This window comes from Gobio gobio (genome assembly GCF_949357685.1).
Source record: "Gobio gobio genome assembly, chromosome: 3".
NCBI classification, from domain to species: domain Eukaryota; kingdom Metazoa; phylum Chordata; class Actinopteri; order Cypriniformes; family Gobionidae; genus Gobio; species Gobio gobio.
In genome coordinates, this window is record NC_137099.1 from 55,823,808 (window position 1) to 55,841,583 (window position 17,776).

The following is a 17,776-nucleotide window of genomic DNA, read 5'->3' on the forward strand; positions in this document are numbered from 1 at the left end:
TATTGAAAGTATGCTTTATGTCAGCTGGTCAGAGAAGAGTCAATGTTTTTTGAGCGCAATTCACACCCAGTGATAATTCAAGGCCAAAATTGTCCGAATGTGTCACGTGCAACATGGTTTCGGTCTTCCGAGCTTTTGATTTGGATTAATATGTGAAATATGAGAGCGAACACTGATTATTTTGAAGACCCAGAGAGCGCGCGCGGGGGAGGAGCTCTCAGATCGGTCTCTCTGTCACTCAGTCACAAGCGCAGCATCTGTTCTACATCACTCGTAAATCACAATAACTCATCAAATTAGGCTTTGGCCGTCAAAAAAATGTCAATGCAGGAAAGACCCTGACTTTGCAGTAATACCCTCGAAACAGCGACGAACTAGTTGGCGTGCAAGCGTGAAATATCTCCTCCACACAGCCGACTCTCTGGCTCGCTCCCTTCTAGCCTTTTTTTTTTTTTTCGCTCCCTTGTAGCCTGCGAGACACGTGAAGCTGACGAATGACGTAGGTTCTGCTGCGACGGAAAAAAACACCTGGATCGGCTTGTGGATCTGTTAATTTTTCCGATCCAGCTATTTTGTCAGTATCGCGGCCGATATCCGATCCTAATATCGGATCGGTGCACCCCTACTCGGGACAGGGAATGTAAAGTTTCTCTGAATATTTTATGTCTCGGGACAGGGAATGTAAAGTTTCTCGGGAAATTTTACGTCTCGGGGGACAGGGTACATAAAGTTTCATGGGGACAGGGTACACAAAGTTTCTCGGGGGACGGTACGTAAAGTTTCTCAGGGGACATTTTATATCTCGGGACAGGGAACGTAAAGTTTCTCAGGGGACATTTTATATCTCGGGACAGGGAACGTAAAGTTTCTCAGGGGACATTTTATATCTCGGGACAGGGTACATAAAGTTTCATGGGGACAGGGTACACAAAGTTTCTCGGGGGACGGTACGTAAAGTTTCTCAGGGGACATTTTATATCTCGGGACAGGGAACGTAAAGTTTCTCAGGGGACATTTTATATCTCGGGACAGGGAACGTAAAGTTTCTCAGGGGACATTTTATGTCTCGGGACAGGGAACGTAAAGTTTCTCAGGGGACATTTTATGTCTCGGGACAGGGAACGTAAAGTTTCTCATGGGACATTTTATATCTCGGGACAGGGAACGTAAAGTTTCTCAGGGGACATTTTATATCTCGGGACAGGGAACGTAAAGTTTCTCAGGGGACATTTTATGTCTCGGGACAGGGAACGTAAAGTTTCTCAGGGGACATTTTATGTCTCGGGACAGGGAACGTAAAGTTTCTCAGGGGACATTTTATATCTCGGGACAGGGAATGTAAAGTTTCTCAGGGGACATTTTATATCTCGGGACAGGGAACGTAAAGTTTCTCAGGGGACATTTTATGTCTCGGGACAGGGTACGTAAAGTTTCTCAGGGGACATTTTATATCTCGGGACAGGGAACGTAAAGTTTCTCAGGGGACATTTTATATCTCGGGACAGGGAACGTAAAGTTTCTCAGGGGACATTTTATGTCTCGGGACAGGGAACGTAAAGTTTCTCAGGGGACATTTTATGTCTCGGGACAGGGAACGTAAAGTTTCTCATGGGACATTTTATATCTCGGGACAGGGAACGTAAAGTTTCTCAGGGGACATTTTATATCTCGGGACAGGGAACGTAAAGTTTCTCAGGGGACATTTTATATCTCGGGACAGGGAACGTAAAGTTTCTCAGGGGACATTTTATGTCTCGGGACAGGGAACGTAAAGTTTCTCAGGGGACATTTTATGTCTCGGGACAGGGAACGTAAAGTTTCTCATGGGACATTTTATATCTCGGGACAGGGAATGTAAAGTTTCTCAGGGGACATTTTATATCTCGGGACAGGGAACGTAAAGTTTCTCAGGGGACATTTTATGTCTCGGGACAGGGAACGTAAAGTTTCTCAGGGGACATTTTATGTCTCGGGACAGGGAATGTAAAGTTTCTCAGGGGACATTTTCTATCTCGGGACAGGGAATGTAAAGTTTCTCAGGGGACATTTTATATCTCGGGACAGGGAACGTAAAGTTTCTCAGGGGACATTTTATGTCTCGCGACAGGGAATGTAAAGTTTCTCAGGGGACATTTTATGTCTCGCGACAGGGAATGTAAAGTTTCTCAGGGGACATTTTATATCTCGGGACAGGGAACGTAAAGTTTCTCAGGGGACATTTTATGTCTCGGGACAGGGAATGTAAAGTTTCTCTGAATATTTAATGTCTCGGGACAGGGAATGTAAAGTTTCTCAGGATATTGTATGTCTCGGGGGACAGGGAATGTAAAGTTTCTCTGAATATTTTATGTCTCGGGGACAGGGTACATAAAGTTTCATCGGGACAGGGAACGTAAAGTTTCTCAGGGGACGGGGAACGTAAAGTTTCTCAGGAGACAGGGAACGTAAAGTTTCTCAGGAGACAGGTAACGTAAAGTTTCTCAGGAGACAGGGAACGTAAAGTTTCTCGGGGGACAGGGAACGTAAAGTTTCTCAGGAGACAGGGAACGTAAAGTTTCTAGGGGGACAGGGAACGTAAAGTTTCTCGGGGGACAGGGAACGTAAAGTTTCTCAGGGGACAGGGAACGTAAAGTTTCTCAGGAGACAGGGAACGTAAAGTTTCTCAGGAGACAGGGAACGTAAAGTTTCTAGGGGGACAGGGAACGTAAAGTTTCTCAGGAGACAGGGAACGTAAAGTTTCTAGGGGGACAGGGAACGTAAAGTTTCTCAGGAGACAGGGAACGTAAAGTTTCTCAGGAGACAGGGAACGTAAAGTTTCTAGGGGGACAGGGAACGTAAAGTTTCTCAGGGGACAGGGTACGCAAAGTTTCTCAGGGGATGGGGAACGTAAAGTTTCTCGGGGGACAGGGAACGTAAAGTTTCTCAGGAGACAGGGAACGTAAAGTTTCTCAGGAGACGGGGAACGTAAAGTTTCTCAGGAGACAGGGAACGTAAAGTTTCTCGGGGGACAGGGAACGTAAAGTTTATCTGGGACAGGGTACGCAAAGTTTCTCGGGGGACAGGGAACGTAAAGTTTCTCAGGAGACAGGGTACGCAAAGTTTCTCAGGGGACAGGGAACGTAAAGTTTCTCGGGGGACAGGGAACGTAAAGTTTATCTGGGACAGGGTACGCAAAGTTTCTCGGGGGACAGGGACGCACAGTTCCTTGGGGAAATGCAAAACATATGCGAGAGAGCACAAAAGTATTGCCTTGTTTTTCCTCCCATCTCATATTGTTTTCCCACTGCTGTATCCCTTCAGGGGCTTGTGTTTTTCTGCTTGGTCATGCTGAGTGTGACTGTTGTTGAGTGTCCTGACCACAAGAGGCCAGTAGTGAAGCGCTTTCATCTGCACACATTTGACTGGGCCTCTAGTGTTTCAGCTCTCTGCTGTCAGTCAGAGTTCAGGGCTGTAGCGCAGCAGGGTGTCCTGAATGAAATGCCGATGCCCTCCCTGCTCTCCCTGTCTGGCCACCGCTGACGTCCAGAGGGTGTGAGCGGAGGCGTCCAATCAGACGCTGCTGTCCTCTGGTCGTCCCAGCACTGAAGAGACTTGGCACTCAAATAAAGACCCCATGCTGTCTCCGTCAACAAGCCTTGCGTCATTAGCGGGCTGAACCCCTTCTCTCAGCTTTAATGCGCACCTCTTATTTTCTTAGAATCAAACCCCCTGTTTACTTGCTAAAGCTCTTTCCCATCATTAAGCACTAGATAAGTCGGCTGTTTATCTGTTCCGGTTATCCGCTCACATATCAAGTATTGTTTTATCTTCAACCTCATATCTTTTGTACTCTCCATCCAAGTGTTGTGCCATAGATTGTAGAGCAATACAAACAGTAAATCCCTGTACATTTATCGTTTATGAATTAACCAAAAAAAATCAAAGTCTACTTTAATTTGCACACTTGACAGTCTGTACAGCAGCACTGTGTTGCAATGTAACCGTGTGTGTGTGTGTGTGTGTGTGTGTGTGTGTGTGTGTGTGTGTGTGTGTGTGTGTGTGTGTGTGTGTGTGTGTGTGTGTGTGTGTGTGTGTGTGTGTGTGTGTGTGTGTGTGTGTGTGTGTGTGTGTGTGTGTGTGTGTGTGTGTGTGTGTGTGTGTGTGTGTGTGTGTGTGTGTGTGTGTGTGTGTGTGTGTGTGTGTGTGTTTAAAATTATGTTTCAAGATATTTATTAATTGATATGCTGAATGAAGTTAAACTCCTTTTAAAACATGATTATTCCTTCAGCCATTGAGGCTCTTTTATTTTTTCAAATGGATTTGTCTTTCTTTCATTCTTGTTAATATTTATTTATTCATTCATTCATTTATGCATTTTCTTAATGAATTTATTTGTTTATTTGTTTGTTTGTTTTTAAATTTGGTTATTTATTAATGATTTATTTATTCATTCATTTCTTTCGCTTTTGTTTTTAATATATTTATTTATTCATTCATTTATGTATTTGTTAATTTATTCATTTGTTTATTTTTAATATATTAGTTTATTTATTTAATTATTTTCTTTTTCCTTTCTTTTTTCTTGTTTAATACATTTATTTATTTATTAATTAATTTGTGTAACTTGTTTGTTCTTAAATTTGGTTATTCATTTTTTATTTATTCATTAATTTATTTCAAATTTCTTTTTGATCTTTTGTGTTTGTTAATATATTTTTATTTATTCAATAATTTATGTATTTAACTTATTCATTTGTTTGTTTTTAATATATTTGTTTATTTAATTATTTATTTATTCATTCATTATTTATTTTTTCAAATTTCTTTCTTTCCTTTCTTTTTTCTTGTTTGTTAATACATTTATTTATTTATTTATTTATTTATTAGTGTATTCAGTTGTTTGTTTTATTCATTCATTCATTCATTCATTATTTGTTTTGTTTTGTTCAATTCTTTATTCATTAATTTATGTTTTTGTTAATTAATTAATTTTTTTGTTTTTTAACCCGGCGAGAGCAGCCTTTCCTCGGCCAGTCCTTCTGGCGTCTGCCGCTGGCTGTGATGTCCTGTAGTGGTTCGTCTTGTGTGGATCTAACGGGCGATCTTTGGTGTCATGAATCTATCATTTGTTGTCTGCCAAATCGTTTTGACTGAGTGCAAAGAGAAGTTTCATAACTTCATTTTTTAAGGATATTTAAATATACATGCAGTAAAGATAATATAGGAGTTGTCTGGACCACATTTGTGTGGCTATTAATGTTTAATATAGATTTTTAATGAAAACGAAAAGAGGCAGAGTGGGGTTTTATGACATATTTCTCCTGGAGCTTCTTGAACGCGTGTCTATTTTGCTTCAAATGCTCGATTTATACGCGTGTCCAATTCGCTGTGGACGCGCAAACGGATTCAAAATGTTCAAGCGTCCAACTAGACACGATTTTGACGCTCTATTCGCGTTGGGTGTGAACGCACCATTAAACTGTGAGCCATTATTATATATACGAATGCTTAGTGGGGACAAACAACAGCAAATAAGACAGACAAGTCACATAGAATGCTTGCTGAAGAGCCAGCTTCCCTTTGTAGCTTCTGTGTATGCTGTCACGCTACGTCATGACGCAAAACCAATCAAGATTGGACTAGTTTCACACATGCTTCAGACGCTGTAAAACTGGAGGCGATCACCAAAATGTCGTCTTTGATGCAGTGTGAGTTCCCTCAAAAGGGAACTATAAGTGGTAAATGAAACATATAAGTATTAGTAATAATAATAATGAAACGGAAGTTGCGATTGCTCTTTTCCCCCCTATTGTGATGTATATCCGAGTGAAACGGCTTCTGAAATTACAAAATATGTAAGGCGGGGCTTGATTTCGTCCGTAGGGAATTGATTGGCTCGTTGGAAGGTGGGCGTTGCTAACAAAATGGAGGAAACGAGACAGACCACGATAGCCCCGGCCTCGCGCCACAGAACATGACATGAGGGGTGAGGGAAGAAACGTTTTTGATTAAAGATTATGAGGACACATGGATAAAAATAGAAAAAATTAATGCACAGATAAATCATTTATAATAAACATTATATTACATAACAAATAAGAACGGTCAATTTTTGATTTCATGGCGACTTAAATTCGTGAAATTGAAGTGATTTCTCCACAACTACATCAAAACTTTAAAGGCTAAATTTATATTTAAATTAAATATATAAATAGTATTAATAAATAAAACAATTAATAAGAATTATTATTATGCAACATTTATTTTTAAAATAACCATATAAATACTACAAATATAAACTAAAATGGAGCCACGTTTTCTTTTAAAGTAGCTGACTACATCAAAGCGATTTAAGAGAAGCCATTTTAGAAATTATCTTTCAGATAATGGTCGGATTATATAATTTTAAAAAGAACAGATAATTATTTTATGGCACAAAAACAAATAGAGTGACAACAACAGGAGTGAAATCACATTTTGAGATTATTCCATTGACAACCTTGAGTCACACTCATGAATCAGCACTAAAATGAACTGCCTGAACCAACCGAGTTCCTAAAACAAACAGTCAGAACAAATGAACTGAAATGAACAAAAGAGGGAGGGAGATATTAGTTGAGCATGTTTGCTTGAATGCAATGCGTAATTTAAAGCACAAGCTACTCAAAAATCAATATATCCTCAACACTGCAGTACAACATTTGTCAATCTATGAGCACTTGTGCTTCACTGCACCGACTCCTCAGAAGAAGCGTCACTAATGCGGTCCAGTAGTGGTCTAATGTTTATCTGAGTCACCAGAAGGAGGGGCGACTGAAGTTCACGGAGGACTGATAACAGGCTCACCTTATGCAACTGAGCCCAAACAAAAGCCACCAGATGCAGCTGGAACATTATCTTCAGCATCTGCTGACTGTCTTACAGCAGTTCATGAACCACAGGAACAGCTTATCACAGGCACATCAAGACTGAGACTTACTTTATACTACGTCCAGTTCTGAGGGCTTTAAATCTGGTCCACACTGTCCTAATAACAATCTCTGTATATATGTACAGGGGTTCACATGCTTGCAACTCATTGGCCAGGTTTTCATTTCAATACAGCAAACATTTGAATAAAATAAAAAGTACATGCATGTCCCAAAGGACAAAAAAACAACTATATGTCTAAGACAACAATGTACTAAAAACAATTCCTGTTCACACGGATCCTCGAAAATGACCACAAACGCTGTATTCTGCTGCCAGGCCAGTAGTTGGCGATGTCTGGACATCGTAATACGCATGCACACAATGTCACCATTTTCACAAATTCGTGAGACAATAACAGTATCGTTTTCAAAAACTTGCACTTTGAAACTGGTTTCTTAAATGTTTGCATATTTTGAGGCTCTGTTCTTTCTTTTGATATATCGCATGTTCAGATACTAATACAAAAAATATTCTGGAGGCCATGAAAATGATCAATGCTTGTGGAGGCTGGCAACTTTTAAAAAAACACTGGCAGGGAAAGAGTTTAATTTAAAGTATAAATAGAAATATACTAATAAATACGAAAAATAATAATACAAAATAAAAAAATAACTAATAAAATATAATAATATTAATTATTATTATTATTAGTAGTAGTAGTATTATATTTTATAACTGCACTAATATAATAATAATTATAATCAGCATAATAATTCTTGCCTTTTGCTAGGTTTGCAAAAATGTCAAACCTAAATAATAAATATATAAATAAATAAATAAATATATATATTAATGAGCGCTGAGCGCCTGGTGATCGCCTGGATCTCACAACTCCACAAACACATATAGGCGCTCTCTTTATAAATAAACCACAGATTTGAGCTTTAAACAACTACATTCTCACCTGAAAAAGTCTTAAAACTACATTTTGTGACCAATGTAAGTAGTATTTTTAAATTATGCAGGGTTTCTCATCACGTCACTTTATGTGCAGCAAGCAGGCTCCTGATTGGTTAACGCAGCGCGAATTGATGCCAAAGTTAAACATTTTCAACTCTGCGTCAGACGCGAATTCGCTTCAAACGCGTGAATGCACAAAAAGCACCACTGCAAGATGCTCAATTCGCGTCATTCGCGCGAACGAGGCGGAATCGCGTCCATCGTGTCCATCGTGTCCATCGCGCCGCAGGACCTCCAGACGCGCGTCAACGAGCCTTTCCATTGACTTAACATTGAAATCACTCGCTCCTGACGCTCTATTCGCGTTCGGTGTGAATGCAGCATAAGCTGTACGCTACTCTCTGTCACAGATACATCACAGGCGGGGACACACACGGGCAGCTCTCAAGTTATGAGCAACTGCGGCTCAGAACATTGGACTCTGGAGCAGTCATTGGGGGCGGCTTTACCCCAAAGCACTGTGGAGAGGGCATCATCTCTCTTGGCACATAAATTGCATGGAGATGATGGCTGTGCTTCTAGCTCTGAGGCACTTCCTCCCAGACCTCAGGGGCCATCATGTTCTAGTATGAACAGACAATATGTCGGTGGTCTCCAACATAAATTGCCAGGTGCTTCTGTGGTCCGAGGGCAAGTTACTCTTACTCAGAGCAATGTACATTCCTAGGGACCAAAATTTGAGAGTAGACATCCTGTCGAGGCAGGGGCTGAGGCCCAGGGAATAGAGACTCCACCCCGAGACAGTGGAGTTAATTTGGAGGAAGTTTGGCCAAGCGGAGTCAGATCTGTTCGGGTCACAAGAGAACACTCACGGTTCATTTTGGTTTTCCTACATGCATCCCACTCCACATCCAGCCATGGTACAGGTATGACTGAGGTGGCAGCTGTACGCATTTCCCCTGATCTCTCTGCTCCCAGCAGTTCTAGAGAGGGTCCGCCGGGACGGGGTCAGACTTCTCCTAGTAGCCCCATTCTGGCGACCCCGAATCTGGTTTTCAGATATCATGGTGCTCCCTCCATGGGAGATTCCCATCAGGAGGCACCTTCTCTCTCTCTCAAACAAGGTGCAGAGAACTTCAGTTGGACCCAGTTAACTGCCCAGTGGCTTCAGTGCTGGAGTTCCTCCAAGATGGTTTCTCTGGGGGTCTTTCCCCGTCCACAGTTGCCTTCCACGCACCTTTAAGTGGTGGCCCCATGGGGAGACACCAATTGATTATTTGTTTCCTTCATGGGGCTCGGAGGACGAGCCCTGTCGTCCAGACCAGGGTTATCCCTGGCACCCTTCGAACCCATTGACAAGGTGTTGAAGTCAATACTTTTAAAATGGCTTTCCTGCTGGATATTATGTCCCTTAAGCGAGTTGGGGACCTGCAGGCTCTTTCTGTTTCTCCCTCATGCCTCGAGTTCACTTCTGGGAGGGTCTCAACCCTAGACCCGGCTACATCCCAACTAATGTGGCGCGTCCTGTAGTCCTGCAGGCCTTTCATCCTCCACTGCTTGTGTTGGCAGATCAGGAGAAGCTACACTCATTATGCCCTGTCCGGCCTTGGAGGCCTGTGTGTCCTCTCGTTGGAGGAAGTCGGTCCAGCTGTTGGTGTGCTTTAGGTCGCTTTAGAGAAGGTTCCCCTGCCTCAATGCAAATACTTAGCAGGATTGTTGAGCCGATTTCTACAGCATTTTCCTCTCCTCTGCTGATAAGAGCTCGACTAGAGGAGTGGCGTCTTCTAAAGCCCTGCTATCGGGGTCTTCCTTCAAGAGGTCAGGTCAATTTGAATAATTTTGAATTATTACATACACTCACCTAAAGGATTATTAGGAACATCTGTTGCATGCATTTAGGGGTGTGGTCCTGGTCAAGACAATCTCCTGAACTCCAAACTGAATGTCAGAATGGGAAAGAAAGGTGATTTAAAAAGAGGCTACAATTTGCACGAGCTCACCAAAATTGGACAGTTGAAGACTAATTGTTGAAAAATGTTGCCTGGTCTGATGAGTCTCGATTTCTGTTGAGACATTCAGATGGTAGAGTCAGAATTTGGCGTAAACAGAATGAGAACATGGATCCATCATGCCTTGTTACCACTGTGCAGGCTGGTGGTGGTGGTGTAATGGTGTGGGGGATGTTTTCTTGGCACACTTTAGGCCCCTTAGTGCCATTTGGGCATCGTTTAAATGCCACGGCCTACCTGAGCATTGTTTCTGAACATGTCTATCCCTTTATGACCAGCATGTCCCCATCCTCTGATGGCTACTTCCAGCAGGATAATGCACCATGTCACAAAGCTCCAATCATTTCAAATTGGTTTCTTGAACATGACAATGAGTTCACTGAACTAAAATGGCCACAGTCACCAGATCTCAACCCAATAGAGCATCTTTGGGATGTGGTGGAACGGGAGCTTCGTGCCCTGGATGTGCATCCCACAAATCTCCATCAACTGCAAGATGCTATCCTATCAATATGGGCCAACATTTCTAAAGAATGCTTTCAGCACCTTGATGAATCAATGCCACGTAGAATTAAGGCAGTTCTGAAGGCGAAAGGAACACAGTATTAGTATGGTGTTCCTAATAATCCTTTAGGTGAGTGTATATGTTTATTTAAATATACATTTATAGTTTTTGGGTAAAAAAAATATCATTTGTATCCATTTTAACAGTCCTTTGATATTGATGGTTTGATTTAAAACCGAACCAGAAATGTCTTTTAATGAAGTAGTTTAATTTGAGCACTTTATTTAGTTTTAATTGACAGAACATATTTGCAAAAGGTACAGGTTGTAACTTTTTTTTTCTTGGACTGGTTTAGTGATTGACAGTAAATCCTGCTGTCATGTTTTCGTCCATCTGTTAAACAGAAACTCATAGACGTTCGCAGAGGTTTGTTGTTTGGTTTCCCACCCTGTCATGAAGCCAATCATCTTTGAGACCCTGCAGGACTGCCCCAGCTCTACTATTGGCTGAGAGTGTTGTCCTTCAATGCCTCTGCACTTTCATTATTAGCTATATGACAAAAATCTCCAGTCAGTGTTGCAATGGAGAGATATATATTCATACTATCCTGCTTATAGCGGAAGTGTAATGTTCTTAGACACAAACACATAGTGATTGTAGTCATTCATTGATGGTGTGCATGTTAATGTCAGCAACATCTTGCAATGATTCAAGCGTGAAGTTTTCAACAGCTTTGTGTCCACTAAGTTATCTAAAAGGCTTGTTATCTGGATGTGGGATGTTCTGGACTCTGTGCTGGAGGGTGGACTTTGTGTTGGCCAGTAATCGTTCCCGGGGGAAACACCTCCCTGAGCGGAGGAGGGAAAACCCGTCTTGGATAATGATATAAAGAAGGACCGAACGTGTCCTCTTCCCTCCAAAGCGCCGGTTTTTATCCTCCCAGCCCTGTCACTCCATCAGACAGAGGAATTCACTCACAGGTCAGTGATCTTATAGCTGTGTATATATTAAATGAAGTATAAATGTGTTATGAAAGTGCACACGCTAGCTGAAATGCTTTGATCTTCACTTGGAGAACATTTGCACATGCTGTAAATATTTACACTGCCGGGCAAAAGCTTAGGCGCTTGACTGAATTCATTTTTCTCATGATTTTAAAAACTTTTTGATCAAAAGGCTTGATGATGAAATGCTTTAAATTAGTGTTGCAGACAATTATGAATTTTGCCTAGAAACAAATTTCTTACATTTTTAACCATTTAGCAGTTATTAGAGTATGCTGTATGCAACAAGTGTGCAGCATGACTGGAGCGCCTTCAGTCTTTTAAAAGCATCCCTGGATGCACCTCATGATGAGTTTATGTGTTTTCTTTTGAGTTTTTCTCAAAGGTTGGACTTATGTTAATGTGAAATGGTCAGAATGGTCGTAGTAATGGATGAGTTGGTGTGTCCAGCAGTGTACTGCATGTCGTGTGTTTTGTGTCTTCAGCGGTCAGTATGGTGGGTCTGAAGCCGTCCGAAGTTCCTCCTCCTCTGGGCGTGAAGGTCCTCAGTGCAGGAACGGCCGCCTGTATCGCTGATTTAGTCACCTTCCCTCTGGACACGGCTAAAGTGCGCCTGCAGGTACAGACTGGACGTCCCATCAGAGCCTCTGGAGCTGCAGCAATAATACTTACTGCTACTTATTATACTTACATTAATACTAGTAATAATGCTATATATATATATATTCCCTATGTTTGGAATTAATATTTTAAATCGGAAATCTTTTTTTTTTTTTTTTTTTGATTACTGAAGAAGAATTTAGTATTAATACAAAATAAAAAAAACTATTTAAAATTGTTATATAATCTGTTGGTGAATATGACTGAATGTTTTAAATTAAATTTAAATATGCAATATTAAACGTTATATAGGCCTATTATGATATATATTTAAACATTATAATATTTTATATTATTATACATTTGTGCACCAATAATATATTTATGATTATTATTTTAAAATTATATAAATCATCTAGTTAGCTGTTTGGAAATTTCAAATTGTAACATTCATTTCTGATTAAGAAAAAAATATATTTATTATTATTATTATACTTGTGCACCAATAATATATTTGATTATAATATATATTATAAAAATTATTAAGATAGTTGTTAGGAATTTTAATAGGAATTAATATTTAAATTGTACATTTTAAATTAAGATAGATTAAGATAAAAAAAATATAAATAAATTGTTGACATTAAAATCTATTTAAAATTATTATATAATCTTTTCCTGAACGTTTTAAATGATATTGAAATATTATTTATTATAATTATAAAAATAATTATATTTTTGCACCAATAATATTTTTTAAGAATATTATATAAATAATCTGGGTAGTTGTTAGGAATTTTGTTAGGTATTAATATTTTGTTAGGTATTAATATTTCAAATTATATAAATATACCTTAATTTTTTTAAAGATTTCTTCTGAAGAAATATATTATTCAAAAATCTATTTATTATAATATTAATCTGTTCCTGAATATGGTTGTTTTAAATTATATTGAAATATTATATCTTATGATATATATATTAAAATATAGTATATATGTGTGCACTAATATTATTTTTATAATGTATGTGTATGTATGTGTATGTATGTATGTATGTGTATGTGTATGTATGTATGTATGTGTATGTATGTATGTATGTGTATGTATGTATGTATGTATGTGTATGTATGTATGTATGTATGTATGTATGTGTATGTATGTGTATGTATGTATGTATGTATGTATGTGTATGTATGTGTATATATATGTATGTGTATAAATATATATATATATATATATATATATATATATATATATATATATATATATATATATATATATATATATATATATATATATATATATATATATATATATATATATATATATATATATATATATATATATATATATATATATATATATATATATATATATATATATATATATGTGTATGTATATATATATATGATATTATATGATATTTTATATATATATAAAATATCTATATTTTTTTTTCAAGAAATATAGTATTCCCCTGGTCTACTCCCATCTCAATCTGTCCATGTCCTGTTTTGTCCCAGATCCAGGGAGAGAAGGCGGTGACGGGCGCTGCTATGGGCATCCGGTACAGAGGGGTGTTCGGGACCATCAGCACCATGGTGAGAACGGAGGGGCCGCGCTCGCTCTACAACGGCTTAGTCGCTGGTCTCCAGAGACAGATGGCCTTCGCATCCATACGAATCGGCCTCTACGACAACGTCAAGAGCTTCTACACGCGGGGCAAAGACAGTGAGTTCAGCTCTGCGTAACACACATCACTGCATAGAGAACTGCCAGATCTCAGCTGCTTCTGCTGCACAAGCATGAGAGAATATGGGGATGAAGCTGAAAGTAAAGGTGATTTTCCCCTTGCAGACCCCAACGTGGGCATAAGGATCTTGGCGGGCTGCACCACAGGAGCGATGGCCGTGTCCGTGGCTCAGCCGACAGATGTGGTGAAGGTGCGTTTCCAGGCCCAGATGAACCTGCAGGGAGTGGGCAGACGCTACAACGGCACCATGCAGGCCTACAGACAGATCTTCCAGCTCGAGGGGCTCAGGGGCCTGTGGAAAGGTGCAAGTTTTACCATGCCGTTATTTGACTTTGCAGCACTGATGATCCTAGTGAATATCTTAAAATGTGATTTGTTTTAATACAGGAACTCTACCGAACATCACGAGGAACGCCCTGGTCAACTGCACAGAGCTGGTTTCGTACGACCTCATCAAAGAAGCCATTCTCAAGCATAAGATCCTGTCAGGTGAGTCCCGCGACTGAAGATATGATTTCAGCATGTCTCCCGAAACTCAAAGCATGTGCCAGCGTGTGATGGAGCCTCGAAATCAGGCCAAGAGTCCATAAGGAGACACAGCTGGAGCGTCTGTGATTGGTCAAAAGCTCACACACCCTCTCTTTACTGTCCCACCTCCAATAACCAGTGTGGAATGCGTTGGAATGAACCAGTACGAACCACTTTCACCAGATAAGATAGTGCTGGTGATCAGGCCATGCTTTGGTGGATCAGCAAACCATGACATGCCATCAGCACATCTGTAGTAAAGGCCTGTGTAAGCAGGGTCTCTGACTGCAGTAACTTAAACTAAAACTACTAAAGTTTGCTGTTGTTCATTGAACAAATTAACTTATTTTATTCTGAGGGGGAAAAAATCAATTACACCTAAATAGAAATGTATAAAAAAAGAAAAAAATGTAGTTTTCATTACAAAATTACTAAAACTTAAAATTAAAGTAAAACTGTAAATATAAAAGTAAATATTTATTCAAAATATTAATAAATAATACTAAAATAACTACACCGGGTATGTCATTTGCATACTGTACACAATGAAAAAAAGATTCACACAAAAACTCTGACTTTTAGATATAATGACAATATATATAAAAAGAAAAAATTAAAAAAAAAAAAAAAAAAAAAAAAATATATATATATATATATATATATATATATATATATATATATATATATATATATATATATATATATATATATATATATATATATATATATATATATATAATTCAATCATAATGTTTAATCATTAATATAAAAAGATAAATCATAAAAATGATAACCACATAAGATTACTAAAATTAAAACTGAAAATGTAAAACTAAAATGCAATTAAAATGTATAGTTTTATGTTATTAATAGGGCTGTCAAAATATGAACCACATCCAAAATAAAAGTTTGTGTTTACATAATATATGTGTGTGTACTGTGTATAATTATTGTTTATAAATACACACAAGCATGTATACATTTAAGAAAAACGTATTATATTTATATATGCGATTAATCTTTTGACAGCCCTAGTTATTAATATAAATACTATAATAACATATAAATACTAAAAACACTAATTTATACAGTGTTATTTTGGCATCATTAAGATACTATTATGGTTTTTATTAATATTTCGAATCAGTTTTTATTTTTGTATATTTTTCATTTTCATTTTAGTTTTTTTAAATGTCCATCATTTTTTTTATTATTATTTCAATTAAATTTTTTAGTTCGATAATATTTTTTTTATTTAATATTTTGTATGTTTAGGGGATTTTATGGTACTATTATATTTAAGGAATACTTATAATCCATGTATTACCTGAAAATGAAATGTCCAACTTAAACTGTCATAAATCAACACTTCAGCACAGACCTGTGGCCTCTCTTTAAAGACACTTGGAAGATTATTGCTAAACTAAAAAAAAGGTTTGTTTATTATTATGAAAAATACATTAAAATAAACTTTTTTACTCTAAAACTGTGTGTACAAGTTGTGTTCCAAATTTGAGGTTGATATCTCAGAAAATGAGCTTTCAGTCAGATTGTGTTTGGGGCGCAGTACCAAACGCTTCCACTTGATTTTCAATGCGATCATTTTTGACCGCGAACAATACAAGTGTGACTTTTTTTCAGGACCATTTTAAGCATTTTTGGTGTTCACATAGCAGAGAGCCAAAACCTTTACTAAGTTTCATATCATTCTGATGAAGTAAAAAATAAAAATAAAACGTTCTGTCAATATGACCGAACCGGACCGGGTTAAACTCAATGAAAATGAGAGATTGTTTTTATTCAGATTTTACTTTATTTCAGTTAGTGTTTATTGTATTTCAAGTAATGCATTTTTAGAATTTCTTTAATAACTCACACTAGACATACTGAAAATAATAAACGAGAGCCTTCAAGCACACATTTCAGTAACATTTATCCCTGTTTTTGCATGGCAGACAATCTTCCGTGTCATTTCGTGTCTGCGTTCGGCGCCGGTTTCATCACGACAGTGATCGCGTCTCCTGTGGACGTGGTGAAGACTCGCTACATGAACTCTCCTCCCGGTCAGTACAAAAGCTCCATCAACTGCGCCTGGACGATGATGACCAAAGAGGGACCAACCGCCTTTTACAAAGGGTGAGCGAGCACATACTTTAACACTGATCCTCTTGCATGCTGTTTACGGCATATAGGGCCCAGTATACGACTGGGATCACGGGGTCACATTTTGAGATTTTATTGGAGACCAACCTACTTGTAAATTTCACATTTGCATCCTGGTTAAATAAAGGTGAACAATAATAAAACGTTTATTCTAATGCTACACCATAAACGATAACTATATTAGCATCCACATCAATGCGTATTCTGACTGGCTGTCAATGTTTTTATTGTTTATTAACTGGAAACAAAAACCGGCGAAATCGCTTCTCTGTGCCGTTATCGTTATAGTTGTGGTGTGAACACTCGGCTGTTCTTTTATATTAGAGCGATGTTTCGAACCGTGTCGTTATCGTTAACAGACGACACTTTGTTTCTCTTCCTCCTTCAGTTTCGTTCCATCTTTCCTGAGGTTGGGCTCCTGGAACGTGGTGATGTTCGTGTCGTTCGAGCAGCTGAAGAGGGCTATGATGATGTCCCGGAACAGATTCGAGGCCAACACGTAGATGCTAAACTCAAAACGACATCCTTACAAACACACGGACTCACATGAGCGGCTGTTTTAAGCCCCTCTGACGGGACGATGAAAACCGGAGCGCAGGCGCAGCAACTTCCAGTTTCACACTTCACACTTCCGCTTTGGAAGCTGAACGGGCAGCACTATGGGATGCATCACGAGCATTTGATAGAAACATCCGAATCAGATCATCCTTTCTCCTTCAGGGCATTTTTCACGTATAAATAATTATAAAACCATTACACAATACAACGATTGATCATCCAGCGCACAGATTGAAATGAGAGGATGTTCTGAACCTCACCCCTTGATATGTTAATGTACATAATGTTTATGTAATATTTATCTTGACTCATTTTGTAAGCAATTAGTGCTTTGTTTAAAGCAACCATTTACATGAATGTCTATTTAACCCCAACTCTTTTCCAACTCGTAACCCTGGAATGACCTAGAAAGTGAGATTGCCTCATTACTGGAAACCTATAAAGATAAGCATACATGCTTCAATAAAACACCTTTATACAACGCCTGGATGTCTTTATGTCTTACTGCGGAATATTAAGTTACTTTATGTGAAGTAAGATTTATATTCAAAGGCATAGAAATATTTACAGTAGCCGCATTTCCATTACCCTTCAAATTGCGCAAATTGAAATTGCGAATTGAAAATGCGCCAAATGGAAACATAATTTTTGCAAAAACTGGTGAAAAAGATGGTTTTTCAGGTAAGTCGCAAAAGCAATATTTCACGAAACTCGCATTTACAGGTCACCTGGCATACATTAAAGCCGATCATTCTTTAACCCTCTGGGGTACTTCGGGTCAAAAATGACCCGAAGCGTTTTAT

At 38.5% G+C, this 17,776-nt stretch overlaps 1 protein-coding gene across 1 annotated transcript; it reads left to right on the top strand.

Annotated features, from left to right (window-relative positions):
* The first annotated feature begins 10,937 nt into the window (after window positions 1-10,937).
* Window positions 10,938-17,776, top strand: ucp1 (uncoupling protein 1). The gene is made up of 7 exons (XM_079812794.1): window positions 10,938-11,345; window positions 11,855-11,988; window positions 13,495-13,702; window positions 13,829-14,026; window positions 14,112-14,213; window positions 16,208-16,388; window positions 16,804-17,776. Exons 2-7 carry the CDS (start codon window positions 11,863-11,865, stop codon window positions 16,916-16,918), a joined length of 930 nt encoding a protein of 309 aa, XP_079668920.1. The 5' UTR covers window positions 10,938-11,345; window positions 11,855-11,862; the 3' UTR covers window positions 16,919-17,776.